The 18277-nt window shown below is 44.4% G+C and overlaps 1 protein-coding gene across 3 annotated transcripts in view; it reads right to left on the bottom strand.

The window, feature by feature from the left end:
• Positions 1–18277, bottom strand: part of PRKCZ (protein kinase C zeta) — a 390682-nt gene that overhangs the window by 99289 nt on the left and 273116 nt on the right. For all 3 annotated transcript variants that reach the window (XM_040325896.1, XM_040325898.1, XM_040325897.1), the window contains 2 exons: positions 9241–9376; positions 7427–7514 (listed from right to left, as the gene is read on the bottom strand). In XM_040325896.1, the coding sequence (XP_040181830.1) occupies positions 7427–7514; positions 9241–9376 (224 nt within the window). The remainder of the gene's footprint in view (positions 1–7426; positions 7515–9240; positions 9377–18277) is intronic.

Genomic DNA, 18277 nt, shown 5'->3' with positions numbered 1-18277 from the left:
TTTTTATAAAAACGAGCAGAAGTATAAAATGTCAGCAAAGACTAACAAGGAGCAAATATTTAGTGATATAATAAGTTTATTTTGTTGTTACGATGTAGAAGTAAAACTTGCTATTTTATTATTATGGAGTAATAAAGGGACGCACATGAGGTTGGAGATATCCAATCACTGTGGGTGGGCGTGTCTAATCTGCCCAAATTTACATCGCGGGGATAGCACTGTCAAACTGAGTAGGGCTCAATGGAGATTTTAAATGTGTAGTTTTATGTGAGAAGTACCACATGTATCTCATATGGGTCGCATACACTATGAGTGTGTTTTATTGACCATAAGGTGTTATCTGTAGTTTCCGGTAGATAATAATTATAAGTGCTCGCACACGGAGGTCATAGGTCATCGGGTCAGTGTTATAATAACGCTAGATCACACACATAAATGTGCATCAGTGGTTGGAAACATGTTTTAGGTCTACATACTAAATTGGAGTTCAAAGATTAGTCATGTCTATAGAGAAAACGAATGTTTCTTTTTTTCTTCTTTTTCCATATCTTCAAACCCCAGATATTAAGAAATGGCGGCTTCAAGTGTATGTCACAGAAGACGTTTTTCATGACCCGGATTAGTCATATCTGGCGTGTATGGGTCATATATATGTGTTTAGGCATAAAGGGATATGCACACATATATATTTCTATAAATGAGTATTTGAAGAGAGTCGATATAAATATAAATAAAATTAAAATAAATAGATATATCTATAGGTATGGACACATAAAAAATTCCTATAAATACATATATAAAAAAATTAATCAATTAAAAAAATTAATTAAAAAATATATATGTATAAAAATATGTAAATATATATAAAAGATATATATCTAAAATAGAGAATAAAGGTTTAAAAATATATAAGAGAGGGGAAGTTAGGCATATCAAATAAAATTCACTCGGATAGATGTAAAAATTACATATAAAATATGTAAAAAATACCCTTGCATAAAAAAGATTGATAAAAGGATTAAAAATCACTGTATCTTTTTTATATATATAAAGAACTATGTGCAAGAGGGAGCGAATATGAGAGGAGGGGGTCTTCAGTGGTCGTCCATAGACCATGTAGCATATAGGAGAGAATGTCATACTGTGGAGATGGGAGGAGCCAATATCACTGATCACTAATGAAGCAGTTTATGTCCAATTCTATGTTTAACCCTTTTGGAGCCAGAGTTCCTGCTGAATATATCCATTCCGTCTCACGTTTGGATAGCTCCCTGACTTGATTACAGCCCCTCCAGGGTGGTTCAAGGTGGTCTATGCCCCAAAATTTCAAGCCGGCAGGGTTCTGGTTGTGGTGTAACATAAAATGGAGTGACACATTGTGATCTTTATATCCTAATTTGATATTGGCAATGTGTTCAGCTAATCGGATTTTTAGCTTTCTTTTGGTCCTTCCAATATACATCAAGTGACAGGGACATTCGAGCATGTAAACCACATAGGTAGTATTACATGTAATAAAAGATTTTATTGGGAACTGGATATTGTTAGACGTAGAGGTAAATGTGTCAATATAGTTCCTTAGTCTGTCAGCTTCTTTGCAAGGAAGGCATTTTTTGCAAGGAAAAAAGCCATCTTTATCCCAAAAAGTTGGTTTTTTTTTTTGGAGGATCCAAGATCTTTTTTTACTATTTTATCTCCAAAACTAACAGCTTTCCTGTATATGAAACCAGGTTTACTTGGTAGTACTGAATTTAATGTTTTATCAAGGAACAGAATATGCCAATGATTTTTAAAGATAAGTTCAACTTCTTTAAATTGACTATGGAATCCCGAAATGAAACTCCATTCATGTACATTCTTCTTGTTTTGTGGTTGTCTTGTGGTAAGGTAGGATTCCCGGGGTAGAAGTCCTATTTCTTCAATGACTTTATCTAGGTCTCTGTTCATGTATCCTTTTTCCAAAAACTTCCCTTTAAGTATGAGAGCCTGTGAATTAAAGTCTGTGTCATTGCTACAATTGCGTCTGACGCGCATTAGTTGTCCCTTTGGAATGTTCCTCAACCACATTGGATGGTGACCACTTTGGATGGGCAAGTAGCTGTTAGAGTCTGTCGGCTTAAAGTATACTTTGGTACCCAATTTATTCCCATCTCTAAAAATATTAAGGTCCAAAAAATGTATACTTTGTATGTTATATTCACTGGTCAAGTTTATGTTGTAGTTATTTAAATTCAGATCCTTTAAAAACTCTTCTAATGTTAAAATGGAACCTGTCCAGATAAAAAACAAATCATCGATATAGCGACGGTAAAAGAGAAGCTCCTCCCGCTGTTTGTTAAAAATGGTTTTATCTTCCCACTCGGACATAAAAAGGTTCGCAATACTCGGTGCAAATTTAGCGCCCATTGCAACCCCATTCTTTTGTGTATAAAAGCAATCATTGTACCAATGATTGCACCAATTTCTACCAATATGTAGAAATATATATGTGTGCATATCCCTTTATGCCTAAACACATATATATGACCCATACACGCCAGATATGACTAATCCGGGTCATGAAAAACGTCTTCTGTGACATACACTTGAAGCCGCCATTTCTTAATATCTGGGGTTTGAAGATATGGAAAAAGAAGAAAAAAAGAAACATTCGTTTTCTCTATAGACACGACTAATCTTTGAACTCCAATTTAGTATGTAGACCTAAAACATGTTTCCAACCACTGATGCACATTTATGTGTGTGATCTAGCGTTATTATAACACTGACCCGATGACCTATGACCTCCGTGTGCGAGCACTTATAATTATTATCTACCGGAAACTACAGATAACACCTTATGGTCAATAAAACACACTCATAGTGTATGCGACCCATATGAGATACATGTGGTACTTCTCACATAAAACTACACATTTAAAATCTCCATTGAGCCCTACTCAGTTTGACAGTGCTATCCCCGCGATGTAAATTTGGGCAGATTAGACACGCCCACCCACAGTGATTGGATATCTCCAACCTCATGTGCGTCCCTTTATTACTCCATAATAATAAAATAGCAAGTTTTACTTCTACATCGTAACAACAAAATAAACTTATTATATCACTAAATATTTGCTCCTTGTTAGTCTTTGCTGACATTTTATACTTCTGCTCGTTTTTATAAAAATAGAACAAACCCACTCAGTACTATTTTGCTATGCTGCTCTATTAAGACAAAACAGCAAACAGTACGGTTTTTTAACAATGAGATCACAGATCTCTTTTTATTCCATTAGGTCAAATATGTTTGATCACATTAAAGTTTATAATTTCAGACTCCCCCGATATATACTCTTTTTAAACCCACTATTAGCCCGGCTGATGTCCTGCCTGACATCCGGATTAAGTAGCACCAATCAGATCCAACAGGCAGAAATGATTCATCCAATAGCCGTTCGCTACATGGGTATAAAGGGATATTGACGGCGCCACGTAGCCACGCCCTCAGTTGAAGTCGGAAGTGACGAAACGCGTCAGGGCGTGGCTACACAGGAAGTCTTTGTGCGTTCCACTGCGCTCCACCATCATCCAATCGTACCCAGGACACAGCATACCATCGCATCTGCAGCACTAGCGCGGCCCCTGTGGACGGGAGAACACCAGTGAGAGGCGGTGAACTCGTTTTATTTGGTTTTACTCATTCATAACCACTGTACGGGCATACATTAGGGGCTTGTCATCCAGCTTGGCTAATGGGCTGTTGTGCAGGCGATACTGTACCATGATTATGTTATTGTTTTTGTCTCCACATATGACCCTGCTTGAGTATTAACCCATACAGTACCAGTCTGATCTGAAGGTTTGTTCTTTTTGTGGTAAGCACACATCCCATTATCTTTGGGATCTACCCACACATTTTTTGGTGCATTATCTGGTGCCAGGTGCACTTATACCAGCTATAGATCACCTTTCACACCATCAGTATCATTCAGGTTTCACCATTTTATTTATTTATTTGGATGATTATCCACTTATTAGCGCTGTTTTTATCAATTTGAACACCGGTTCACGCTTATTGATTCTACTTGTCATATACTTGAAAGGGCTTTACCCCCCTTTTTTAAAAATAGCTGCTCACAAAGTCTGTGCCATTTGACCACTTCTGGCATAACCTGTTTATCTCCACCTCCAACACACTCGGGTTGAGTCATCTAGTTTCCTTGGCGCCGGAAGTGCATTCCTAGGCCGCTCACGTTTGCACCTTTTTTTATATATGCTTGGTAAGACTACCATAATGTGAATATATGCTGTGCATACCTGCACCGTATGGAATAAAAGCTCTTGGAAACCCAAAATAGTTTATTTAGTTTGGTAGCTTAAGGTGGCCATGCATCAATCTAAATGTGTCTGGTACAGCAGGGACCGGATGAATTTTAATCCATGTATAGAAAGACTGGTTGTACACAAGTCAGATTATCAACTAAATTTGGTACAACCAGCCTGTCAGGCAACACTGATCATTGTATTCTGACTGTGGGAAAGTTTCCCCTCCTTCAGAATGCAAAACCACAGTGGGAAGGATTTCCCCAGGCTAGTAGGTGGTTTACCTCCTTCAGAGCTGAACGACTCCTGATACCGCCTTGGTGGTTTATATAGGCCACTGCAGTGGCATTATCGGACTGAATAATGGATGGGTTGGATCCGCGCTATGGAGAGCAAAAGTACACGGAAAAATGAATAAATAAAATGAAAAGAACTGCTGCCCCTACTAAATTTACTACCACCTAGGTGGAGCAAAAAGAGTGAGAAAAAGAAGAGGGGGTAGGTTGGCGCTGTTCTTATGAGAGAGGGAGCAACCGCAAGGTAGCCTCTAACTGGGTGTAAACCTGGAGTTTTGATGAATAGTAACGTGAAAACCGTGATAAATATTTTGTGGTGTTTGACCCTCGGCCGGGTATTAGTTACACATAAGTAGTGTATGGTGACGAAAGAACCTGAACACCCCCCTCTGTCTGAGGTTAAAGAAAAAACATTAAAAACAAAAACAAAAATAAACCAAAAACAGATGTATAAACCCTCTGGCATTATCGGACTGAACCCTAATAGGGCAATCCTGAAGCTTTACAGTCCAGGACTGCAGGCCCAGACATACTGCCCATAATTCCAGGATGTTGATGGGCAGGATCTGTTCTGTCCTTGAAAATTTCCCCTGAGCTGTGAGCCCTTCTAGAGTCACTCCCCAGCCTGAGAGACTGGCATTTGTAGTCAGTACTTTGTAGTCAGTACTCTACAAGTTAGTGGAAGGAAAGATTTTCCCTTCTGCAGGTTCTGATCCTGCAACCACGGCTTAAGCGTCTCAGGAGGAGAAAAGAACGATAATCCAGGGCTTGTCCTCTTCTGTTCCAACCCAACAAGATGTCTTTTTGTATAGACATAGAACTGGGCATAGGGCACTGCCTCGAAAGAGGATACCATCCTCCCTAGCTTGTAATCGCGGGATATAGTTGAGGTGACCCACTCGTCCTCAACTATTGTTGTCCAGCAGCCTTCACCCCACTTGATAGGGTGGGAGCGTACTCTCAAAATGAGGGCTTGGTACTGGGTTTAGGAGAGTTTTGAACCCAGGGCTTTTTATGGCCTTGCCGCTGGCTCTAGTGCCCTGTTGGTAGCGGAACTGCCTTGGGGCTGAGACACTTGAGGAAGCAGTCCCTGAGGTTTTAAACAAGGGACGCCTGGAGCTTTTCTTCACAGGTAGTGAACTTTTCCCTCCGGATACCCATGTTGATGAGGACAAGGGCCTCTTCCCGACAACCCTGGCCATTGGTTGTCGGGGTTAGCGGGCGGGGAGCTTATCGGAATCATTAAAGGGGGCACCCAGATCCCAGCCCCCCACTCTATGTGAATGAGTAGAGGTACATTGTACCCCTACCCATTCACCTGGAGGAAAAAAGCATGAAGAGAAAAAAAAAACACTACACAGGTTTTTAAAGCCATTTATTAGGCAGCTTTGGGGGTCTTCTTCCAACTTCGGGGGGGTCTTCCGACTTCTTCCTCTCTCTGGTGTCGTCTCCACGCTCTCTGGTTCTTCTCCCGCTCTCCGGTGCCTTCTACCGGGCTCCTCCACTATCTTCTTCCAGCTCTTTTAGTATTGGTGGGGAGCGGGTCTTCTCCCCTCTTCTCTTCTTCTGATGTTGACACAACGCTCTCTCTCGCTGTAATGCCGTGTTCTCAACGATTTATATATGCATGGGGCGTGGTCACGGGTGATGTTACGCGTTGACCCCGGCCCTTATGACGTCACAGTTCCAGGGCATGGTGGGACTGTGACGTCATAAGGGGCGGGGTTGCCTGCCACGCCCCATGCCTATATAAAATCGATGTGCACCTCACACACGGCATTACAGCGGCAGAGAGCGTTGTGTCAACATCGAAAGAAGAGAAGAGGGAAGAAGACGATGGAGAAGACCGGGCCACTGCTACTAAAAGAGCTGGAAGAAGATAGCGGAGGAGCCCGGTAGAAGGCACCGGAGAGTGGGAGAAGAACCAGAGAGCGCGGAGACGACACCGGAGAGCAGAAGAAGAGAGCGGCGAAGTCGGAAGAAGATGCCCGGAGCTGCCTAATAAATAGACTTTAAAAACCTGTGTAGTGTGTTTTTTTATTGAAGCTTTTTCCCTCCAGGTGAATGGGTAGGGGTACGATGTACCCCATACTCATTCACATAGGGTGGGGGGCCAGATCTGGGTGCCCCCTTATTAAAGGGGGCTCCTGGATTCCGATAAGCTCCCCGCCCGCAGACCCCGACAACCAACACTCAGGGTTGTCGGGAAGAGGTCCTTGTCCTCATCAACATGGGGACAAGGTGCTTTGGGGTGGGGGGCCACAGGGCGCCCCCTGCCCCAAAGCACCACCCCCCCCTCCCACCAAGTTGAGGGCATGCGGACTGGTACGGTTTCAGGGGTGGGGGCGCTCACTCAAACCCACCCCCTTTCCTGACCAGCCGGGCTGCGTGCTCAGGAAAAGGGTCTGTTATGGATTTTGGGGGGGACCCCCATGCTGTTTTTTCGGCGTAGGGGGTGCCCCTTAAAATCCATACCAGACCTAAGGGCCTGGTATGCTCCTGGAGGGGAACCCAATGCATTTTTTTTATTTAAAATTTGGCGTGGAGTTCCCCCTCGTGATTCATACCAAACACAGTGCCTGGTATTAGCAAGGTTTCAAGTCGGATCCCCGTCCATTGAAAATCGGACGTATGTCGGCTTCAACACATTTTTCCTTTCCCCGCGAGCAAGCTCGGCGCTGGTTCCCGCGAGGGGGCTCATAGGCGATCAATCTCGCAGAGAAAAGCAGCGAGATTGACACAATATCGCGGTCACCTACTGTAACAGAATCAACCATTAGATTGGTTTACAGAAGGATATCTACAGGTCAAGATTTCTTACTCACCATACTCTTCTCCACGGAGAATTTCAGGAGCAATGTAATTTGGCGTTCCACAGAAAGTGCTAGTTGTGTCTCCTGGCCCCAGACCCTCCTGTAATACACAGACAAAGTTGCAGTTAACAGCATGGGTCATCATGAGTGGTAACACGCCTCAAAATTTGTGTAAAACTTATCATGCATCTCTATTCTCTGCCCATCAAATTAAAAACCTGTCACAGTCTAGGGCGATTCAGAAGAAGCATATTTGGAAACATTGCATAAGCAGAGGTTACCAACAGTGAAAACAGCACACCAAAGTAATCAGTAGATCTGCAGTTGTAAGAACCTGAATTTTTAGGAACCTGGGTTTATATGCAAACTTTGGCTTTTCCTGTAAAAGCTTGAGCCCACCAACCCTACCTCTTGACCTTTTATTGTAAAGGGCAATGCCAATGACCAAAAGGGACTCTTAGGAGGCAAGGTGAAGCCTAAAACCCAGTACACACATCAGTTTTCCTTGATGTTTCACAGTGGGTCAAAACCAAGGATGAAACAAATTTTCTGAAAATTCACAGATGGCAAAGGTTTTTTTTGCTGTTGCTTATCGTTTCTGATCATGAGTAGTCATTCATATCTGATTTTTCTCATATGATAAACAGTACACAGTAAAACAAAAATCATTAGTTCTGTTCATGTACGAGAACATTTTTGGAGTTTGTCCCTTTGGACATTTTCGTTTGCAAAGTCTGAATCGGATGTTGAAAGTTGTATACACACTATACGAAAAATTAATCGTACCGTGTATAAAAATTTTCTTCAGATTTTATCATAGTGTGTATTATCACTTAACTTTTACAGCAGATGTTTGGATTCACTGGTTGTTTTGATGTTATTTTCTCTAAAGGAAACATGCTTTGCATTTTGTTTTTTTCAGTCAAATGCAGACCTAAAAATGTTTATACAGTAACTACCTTAAGTAAAATAAAGATTTGGAGACAACCAAGAATAGATGGTCTTGTAAAAACAAGCATCTCAAGTACCACCTTTGTGGGCTGCAAATACTTCAATTCCCCTATACAAAGCACATGAAATACAAACAGAAGAAAACAAACTTGGTTGATATAGGTGAGAGAGAGAGAGAGACAGAGACTTGTAAAGCGCAACACATGCAAACTGAATCGCCTCTGGGCACTGTATCCATTTCATGGGTAAGGAACCCCTTGACCTCAGAAGAGATGGGTTTTAATCTTTCTCCTGAAGGCCAAATGGTCCGACTCCAGTCGGATGGTAGTTGGTAGTGCATTCCACAGGCGAGGTCCTTGGACTGCAAATCTTCGATCTCCTTTGGACTTGTATCTGGCTTTGGGTATCTGGAGGAGGTTTTGATTGGTGGATCGCAGAATGCGATTGGGGTTATGGGCTTTTATTTTTTCACATAGATATTGGGGGGCGTTTCCTTGAATACACTTATGTATTAGGCAGAGTGCCTTGAAAGTGATTCTGTCTTTTACTGGCAACCAATGAAGGGATCTCAGTGAAGGTGAGATTGATTCCCATGTTTTTTTCCCAGTCACTAGTCGAGCGGCAGTATTTTGAACGACTTGTAGACGAGTGATTTGGTATTTGGGGAGTCCTAGATAGAGGGCATTTGCGTAGTCGAGTCTGGAATTGATGATTGTTCCCACCACGACTGCAATGTCCTCTTTCGGAATAAAGGGCGTGACAAAAACAGCTCGTTTTACAGACACTATAATCCACAAATCCCGGAAAGAACCAAAGTAAAGAAATCTGGAGATCTTCATAAAGCATAAAATAAAAGACAAGTCTAGGGCACTTACCTTACACATGCCATAATCTGTCAGTTTGATGTGACCCTCTGCATCGAGCAGAACATTGTCCAACTTCAGGTCCCTGTAGATGATTCCTCTTTCATGTAAGAAATTTAGAGCAATACAGATTTCAGCAGCATAAAACCTAAAGAAACAGACACAGACAAGCAATGAAGAGCAGTTTTTTTAGAATAAAAGACACACGACACTCCTTGTACTCAGGAGAGTACAGAATGTGAACACAGAAATGGTGAGGCAAACACAAGGCATCAGTTTTTACAAAGCAATAACTCTCTGCCATACAGATGGGTCAGTAGTTGATGTGTTTGCCAAGGATAATCAGCTCTTAAAACCTCCTAAGAAATGTGGCTGTTAGTACAAATATGTTCTCTCAGAACTTCACTGCATCTGGAGACTTGAACTGGTAGAGATGCCTTACGACAGGTACAGTTAAAGTGTACTAAAACCGCAAGTACAACAATATAATATATTGCAGCTTAGCAGTCCTAGATGTAGTGGCAACGCTGGTTTTCTTTTTTCAGACTTTGTTCATATGTATTATATTCAACTGAGGATGCTGCCAGTAACACATCGGAGTTGATTTACTAAAACTGGGAAATGCAAAATCTGGTGCAGCTCTGCATAGAAACCAGCTTCCGGGTTTTTTTTTTTTTGTCAAAGCTTAACTGAACAAGCTGAATTTAAAGGATGATTGGCTACAATGCATAGCTGCACCAAATTTTGCACTTTCCAGTTTTAGTAAATCAACACCATCTTGTGCAAGTGTGACAACGTTGTGTATCTATGGAAGAACAGCAATATCACCCTAGGATAGGACTACAGTACACACCCCCTTTTTCATAACAAACTCCTTGATAACACGGTTTGAGATTGGCCTGTAGACTGAGCAAGACAGCACTGGATTACTGGCAGGATTGACCAATATCTTTTGCTAATAATAAACAGATATAAAAATTATTATTCAATGTATATTTAACAGACCAAAAGGTAGTGAATAAAAAGTTTATGTTTAGGGTTTAAATTAGGGTTGTCCTGATACCATGTTTTTTAAGACCGAGTAAAAGTACTGTCATATTTTTTTTTAAGTATTTGCCGATACCGATTACCAATACTTTTTTTTAATGTCATGTGACAGTGGCACATGTGTAAGTATTTATTTATTTACACTTTTTATAATTTTTTTACTATTTTTTGTTATGTTTTTTTTTTTTTACAATGCTTTCTTTTTTTGGAGGGGGGGGGGGTGTCAGTGTGTTTGTTATTTAATTATTTATTATTTTTCACAATTAATTATTTTTATTATTTATTGCAAGGACACAGACTCCCCAGTTCCTTTCTCAGCAGCCTCTGCTGCACTGAAAATGAATGGACAGGAGACAGAAGCACCTCTCCATTCATAAACTGAAGCATCATAAACACAGGTTACAATGTTTCAGTTATGTGAATGGACAGTCAGTGATCACCAACTCTGTTCATTCGGAAAAGGAAGGAGCCAGCTGGGTTTACTGACTCCTACCTCCGCTCTCCATCCTGACAGATCAAAGACACAGGGGGCGGAAGAGGACATGGAGGGGGACATGGAGCGTGGAGGGGGAGAGCAGCAGAACGGAGGGGGAAACCAGCAGAAAAGAGGGGGAAACGGAGGGGGGAGCAGCAGAACAGAGGGGGAGAGCACCAGAACAGAGGGGGACACAGAGCGCGGAGGGGGAGAGCAGCAGAATGGAGGAGGACACGGAGGGCAGAGGGGGAGAGCAGCAGAACGGAGGGGAACACGGAGAGCGGAGGAGAGCAGCAGAACGGAGGGTGGACTGGAGGAGGATACAGGGACAGTCAGCGGTGATCGGTACAGCTTTGGGGGGAGTTACAAGCACTGATCACCGCTGTATAGATTTCACTAAAGCAGCTGAAAAGGGGGGGGGTCGGGGAGAAGCTGTCAGGCTTTATTGAAATCTATACAGGGAGATCGGTGCTTGTAACTCCCACGGCTTCACCGATCATCCCTGACTGCCCAGGTATCGGGTGAAGCATCGGAGCATTTGCCAGAGTACAAGTATCTGGGGAAATGCTCGGTATCGGGACAACCCTAGTTTACACATACTTTACATGGAAGTTAGCACAGTGAAATTTAAGGTGGATGAGAAGTTTCTCAACAGTCTATACTGACTACCATCTAATGAAATCAAATTGGAACTGCAGCCAAACTGTTTGTAGATTTAGATATAACATGGAAGAAAAATAACCTCTTTCTGGTTTCTGTTTGGTATCCACTAGAAATATTTTCTATCCCTTCTTGTCTTGGGGAAACCTCATCATGCTTATATACAGGTATTTACCTGGCCAGAAAGAGGGTTGAAATCTCCTAAACATATAGCAATCCTTCAAAATTATGCTTAGAGAAGTATTTTTTTATTCTGCGATTTCCCATTGGAGTGATCTGTGTCCCTTTCCTGCATCGGTGACTCAACAGGATATCAGGAAAAATCTCCACAAAGGGGGCATGCTCTCATGTTGTTTACGCCAAATTCTAACCCTACCATCTGAATGTCGCAGCTAAAATCTAGACTCAGACCAAGCAACATTTTTCCAATCTTCTATTGTCCAATTTTGGTGAGCCTGTGCGAATTGTAGCTTCAGTTTCCTGCTCTTAGCCGACAGGAGTGGCACCCGTTGTGGTCTTCTGCTGCTGAAGCCCATCTGCTTCGAAGTTCAATGTGTTGTGCGTTGGTATTCTGCATACCTCTGACAACAAGGCATTTTTGTCCACACAACAGCTGCTCACTGGATATTTTCTCTTTTTTCGGACCATTCTTTGTAAACCCTAGAGATGGTTGTGTGTGAAAATCCAAGTAGTTCAGCAGTTTCTGAAATACTCAGACCAGCCCGTCTGCCGCCAACAACCATGCCATGTTCAAAGTCACTTAAATCCCCTTTCTTCCACATTATGATGCTCGGTTTCAACTTCAGAAAGTTGTCTTCACCACATTTAGATGCCTAAATGCATTGCGTTGCTGCCATGTGAGTGGCTGATTAGCAATTTGTGTTACCAAGCAATTGAACAGGTGTACCTAATAAAGTGGCCGTTGAGTGTATATTGGAATGCTGTTAAGCAATCTGTTGTAACCATTATATAAACATGAATTTAGTAGCCCTTTTATTACAAGCAATACAAAAAAAGGGATTTTTAATACAGCTTACCTGTAAAATCCTTTTCTTGGAGTACATCACGGGACACAGAGCGGCATATTCATTACTATGTGGGTTATATGGAGTACCTTCAGGTGATGGACACTGGCAATCTCAAACAGGAAGTCCCCTCCCTATATAACCCCCTCCCATAGGAGGAGTACCTCAGTTTTGTAGCAAGCAGTATGCCTCCCAAAATGTTCCCCATAAGAGGGGTGGGAGCTCTGTGTCCCGTGATGTACTCCAAGAAAAGGATTTTACAGGTAAGCTGTATTAAAAATCCCTTTTTCTTTCTCGTACATCACGGGACACAGAGCGGCATATTCATTACTATGTGGGATGTCCCAAAGCAATGCTTTAATGAGGGGAGGGAGACATCTTCCCAAGACAACAGGATTTAAATTAGAGGTATACTCAAAATAATAATAAATCCAACTTAGTCAAGAAAATAAATTTAAATTTAAATTCAAATCAAGGGTGCCCCCGGTTCTGAGGGTCTTAAATTGCAGCCTGCAGCACTGCCTGCCCAAAGGCTGTATCCTTATTCCTTCTTACGTCCAACTGGTAAAATTATGTAAACGTGTGGACTGAGGACCAGGTTGCCGCCTTGCATACTTGAGCCATAGAGATCTGATGGTGTGCTGCCCAGGAGGTGCCCATGGCCCTGGTAGAATGAGCCTTGACTGACAAAGGAGGAGGCAACCTCTTCAAGCCGTAGGCCTGAGTAATTAACTGTTTAATCCATCTCGAGATGGTGGATTTTGCAGCTGCCTGCCCCTTTTTGGGCCCATCCGGTAAAATGAACAACACATCTGTTCTCCGAATCTTCTCTGTAGCTTTAAGATAGGCCTTCATGGCCCTGACAATATCCAAAGTATGCAGTAACCCTTCCTTTCTAGAAGTGGGTTTCGGAAAGAAGGATGGTAGTACCAAATCCTGGTTCAGGTGAAAACTGGATATAACCTTTGGTAGGAAGGAAGGATGAGGACGGAGAACCACCCTGTCCTTATGCAGAATAAGATATGGTTCCTTACAAGATAAGGCAGCCAATTCTGACACTCTCCTGGCCGAAACTATAGCGACCAGAAATACCAACTTCCTTGTCAGTAAAACCCAAAGGAATCTCAGCCAATGGCTCAAAAGGTTGCTTCTGCAGAATTGACAGAACAAGATTTAAGTCCCACGGACAAAGTGGCGACTTGATCGGAGGATTAATACATAAGACCCCCTGAATGAAGGTCTTAACTAGCGAGTGGGTGGCCAGCGGCCTCTGAAACCACACTGACAGAGCTGAAATCTGTCCCTTAATTGTGCTTAATGCCAGGCCTTTATCCACTCCTAGCTGGAGAAAACTTAAAACTCGATCAATGGTATACTTTCGGGAAAGCCATTTCTTGGACTCACACCAACCTACATAGGCCCTCCAAACCCTGTAATAGATTACTCTGGAGACCGGCTTTCTAGCCCTGATCAGGGTAGAGATTACCTGCCTAGACAGACCTCTACCCCTAAGGATCAGGGATTCAGCCGCCAGGCCGTCAAATTTAGACGTCGTAATGCAGGGTGGAGGATCGGGCCTTGAGAGAGTAGGTCTGGTCGTAGAGGGAGAGTCCAAGGATCTCCTACAGTCATCTTCAGGAGTAATGAGTACCATGCCCTCCGGGGCCACGCTGGAGCAACCAGGATGACTGGCTTGTGCTCCACTCTGATCCTGCGCAACAGGCGGGGTAGTAACTGTAGCGGGGGAAAGGCATACAGAAGTTTGAACTGATGCCAAGGGCACACCAACGCATCGGTTCCGCAGGCCATCGGGTCCCTTGTCCGGGACATGAACCTGTCTAGCTTCTTGTTGAACCTCGATGCCATGACATCCACGTCTGGCACACTCCACTTCTGGCAGATTGTCTGAAAGACCTGGGGATGTAGAGACCATTCCCCCGGCGACAGAGTTTGGCGACTTAGGAAGTCCGCCTGCAGGTTGTCCACTCCGGGAATGAATATTGCCGATATGCAGGGTACATGAGCTTCTGCCCATAGAAAAATTAAGCTCACTTCTCTCTGAGCTGCCTGACTCTTGGTTCCCCCTTGGTGGTTTATATATGCCACAGCTGTGGCATTGTCTGATTGTATCCTCACCGGGGACCCCTGCAATTTGGATGTCCATGCCAGGAGGGCTAGCCGAGCCGCTCTGAGCTCCAGGATATTGATGGGCAGGTGCTTGTCCGCCTCTGCCCAAGTACCTTGGCGAGTGCAACCATCCAAGACCGCTCCCCAGCCTTTCAGGCTGGCATCTGTGGTCACTATCTTCCAGGCTATGGGGGTGAAAGATTTTCCCTTTAGCAGATTCTGAGGGTTTAACCACCAGCCCAGACTTTGCCGGACTCTTGATGATAGAGTTAAAGGAAACTCCAAGGCCTGGGCTTTCTTGCTCCAAGCTGTCAGAATGGCTGCCTGTAGGACGCGAGTATGGCTCTGTGCGTAAGGTACCGCCTCGAACGTGGCCACTAGCTTGCCTAGTAAACGCATACATAGGCGAACAGTTGGTTCTCTTTTGCTTAGAACCAACCAAATCAATTCCTTGATAGCTTTGACCTTTACCAGGGGCAAAAATACCTTTTGCTGAGCCGTGTCTAACCTCATGCTGAGATATTCCAACTGTTTTGAGGGTTGAAATGCTGACTTTTCTCAGTTTAGGACCCAACCGAACCTCTCCAGGTACTGAACCGTGAGTGCTACTGCTCGCTCCAAGCAAGGAGGCGAGTGATCTATGATTAAGAGGTCGTCCAAGTATGCTAGGACCGTGACCCCTTGGATTCTTAGATTGGCTAGAATTGGAGCTAGGACCTTCGTGAATACCCGGGGGGCCGTAGCCAGCCCGAAAGGAAGCGCCACAAATTGGAAGTGACGCTGAGCCACCGTGAAGCGTAAAAATCTTTGATGTGGCTGAAAGATCGGTATATGAAGGTAAGCGTCCTTTATGTCTATAGACGCCAGAAAGTCGTCCTTCTGGAGCGTGGCGGCTGCTGACCGAACGGATTCCATCCGAAATGACTGGACCTTTAGGTAAACGTTTAGACTCTTTAGGTCCAAAATTGGTCTGACATCGCCGTTGGGCTTTGGTATGACAAACAGATTGGAGTAGAAACCTAGCCCTTTCTCTTGGGCTGGTACCTCTACTATCACGCCCTGGCGAAGCAGACGATCCAATGCCGCTAGCAACAAGGCCTTTTTTGCTGGATCGTTCGGAACCCTTGATTCCTGGAAATGAGGCGGAGGAAACTTTTGAAACTCTAATCTGTAGCCTGTGGCCACAGATGACTGGACCCATTTGTCGGGGATGTTGGCTTCCCAAACCTCTGCAAAGAGACGAAGCCTTCCCCCCACTCGAGTGAGTGGGGGCGCCCCTTCATAAAGCAGACTTAGGGGCTGGCTTTGTTGGTTTGCGATACCATGGCTTCTTGCCCCCAGGGGCCTGTCCCTGCGACTTATTGTTAAAGTTGGATCGCGCAGGAGGCCGTCGATACTGCCTGGAATTTGAGGTACTCGGCATAGGGGAAAGCTGCCTTTTAAAGGCAGGCCCCCGGAACCCCCGCCAGCAGTTTCTTGCACGGGGGTTCGGCCGCCCAGTTCTTTAACCATAAGAGCCTTCTCATATGCACCAAAAATAGTGATAAACGAGACGCCTGTTGGATGGAGTCCTTTATAGCATCCACCGCAAAGCACAAAGCTCTGGGAATATCAGATAGCTCCTCTGCCTGCTGGGCAGGAATGTCTTTAAGCATCTGTTTAGTCTGGTCCTTTAAAGCCTGACAGACCCCGATAGCAGCCACCGCTGGCTGTACCACTGCTCCTGCCGTAGCAAAGGAAGCTTTTAAAAGTGATTCTAAACGTTTATCCACCGGGTCTTTAAACATTTGTATGTTTTCCACCGGGCAAGTTAATGATTTATTTACACAGGAGATGGCTGCGTCCACGGCTGGGAGCGCCCATTTTTTGGCAAATTTCTCCTCCATAGGGTAGATAATAGAAAATCTTTTAGGCGGCAGAAAAATTCTGTCCGGCCGTACCCAATGCTGGAAGATTAACTCCTCTAACAGAGGATGGACCGGAAAAACTGCGTTGCTCAAGGGCGCTTTTAAGGAGCCCAAAGAAGAAACTGCCGGAACCCGAGGCTCTGGTAAGGGCAACTTAAAGGCCGAGCGGACCATGTCTGTCAAAGACTGGACCCATAAACCCTCCGCTTGGGAGGCTGAAAATGGTTCCTCCACAGTAGATTCCTCAATCTCTGAACCCTCTAGGTTCTGGTCCAATTGATCCTCCTGACATTCTAACTCCTCCGGGGAAAGAACCTCATCATCCGAGGATACACACTTAGGCGAAGGGGATCTAGTCCGCTTCTTGCCTGGAATGGATTTGGTGATCATAGCTGCCAATCTTTTCTCTAGCCCTCCTAGGGAGACGGCTAGCATCTCCTCTGTGATAAACACAGGGTTGGGTGGATCTGGGCCAGCCTCAGCACCAGACCCCCCTAATGGCTCAACCAAGGCGCCCACCACTGGGTTGACAGGTGGGGAGAGTACTGGCATAGCCTGACTTTTGCACCCCTTGATCCCGAGCCTTTGGGAGCCATGGTACAATACCGAGGTAACCCTGTATACAACAACTGACTGTTGTATATAATATATAATATATGTGGTTTAGGGAACAGCAGTACTACTGATGACCAAAAACCTGGTGGGGAATCCAGTCAGTGCCTTTCTTTTTTTTTCCCAAACATTTTTTTTTTTTTTTTCAATTATTATATATATATATATTTTTCTCTCCTTTTTTTTCTTTTTATTTATTTTTTTTCTTCAAAGCACACTGTCCCCCACAAAAAAATGCTAGTATCCACCTGCTGCCATAAGGATTTTTAGGCTAGACAATATTAAGCTAGTTCTGAATTCCAGAACTGCAATACTCGCTTGCGCCACCGGGTGTCACTGTTCCTCAGCCGCAGCGCTGCCGCTCTGTGTCGTCCTGTTCCAAGCTCAGAACTGAATGAGCTGTACAGCACAGAGGAAGGGACGCCCCTTCCTCCTATAAACCTGACATCCCCGCCCCCCCCTCCGTAACGGCGCGAAATTTTCTCATATCCTCGTGCACGCGCACGCGCGCGCTATCACGGGGGGGGGGCCAAGCTGGAAGTCACCAGGAGCCCTGCTACAGCCCTGAGCCAGAGGAGAGCGTTTTGAGGCATTCTTTACCGGACACAGAGCGGCATAGATCTTCAGCTGCCTGCGGCCTGACACCCAGCCAGGTAGGAACTCTTGGTAGGTTAAGACCTAAGTTCTGGGAAAGGTATAGGCCCACAGCCCCTCCTTTGCCCACCTAGCGCGCAGCCAGATGGTTACCTGCAAACAGACCAGGGAAATCCAATATTTGGGGAGTAAAATACACAGACCATCCTGTCTTTCCTAGACATAGACATTCTTTGTCTTTGCCCCAACTGCCAATGCTAGAGCATATACAGGCTAACTTCCCCATAGATCTTTCCCTGGAGGGCCTGCTGTCGAACCAAGTCCCGCAGGCCCCCCTTCTTACCTGCTCCATGCCGCAGGACCTTGCACAGCAAGCGGTCCAACCTTCCCCCATCTCCGTGGGTAGCGTACTAGACCTTCAGGCCCTGGGGTCCTGGAAGGAACCCACTGTCCTGGACCTATACAGCACCCTGGCAAACAGGTTACTTTAAGCACTTTAACAAAAAAGGCTCTAAGTCCTGGGCCCAGGGTCCAGCTCTCTAAAAAGAGAAGCGTTATAGGCAAAACCCCTCGGTTTGGGGGCCCGGGTACTGTCCACTTTG

Source organism: Rana temporaria, chromosome 10, assembly GCF_905171775.1.
Source record: "Rana temporaria chromosome 10, aRanTem1.1, whole genome shotgun sequence".
NCBI classification, from domain to species: Eukaryota; Metazoa; Chordata; class Amphibia; order Anura; family Ranidae; genus Rana; species Rana temporaria.
This window is presented reverse-complemented; position numbering and strand designations above follow the sequence as displayed.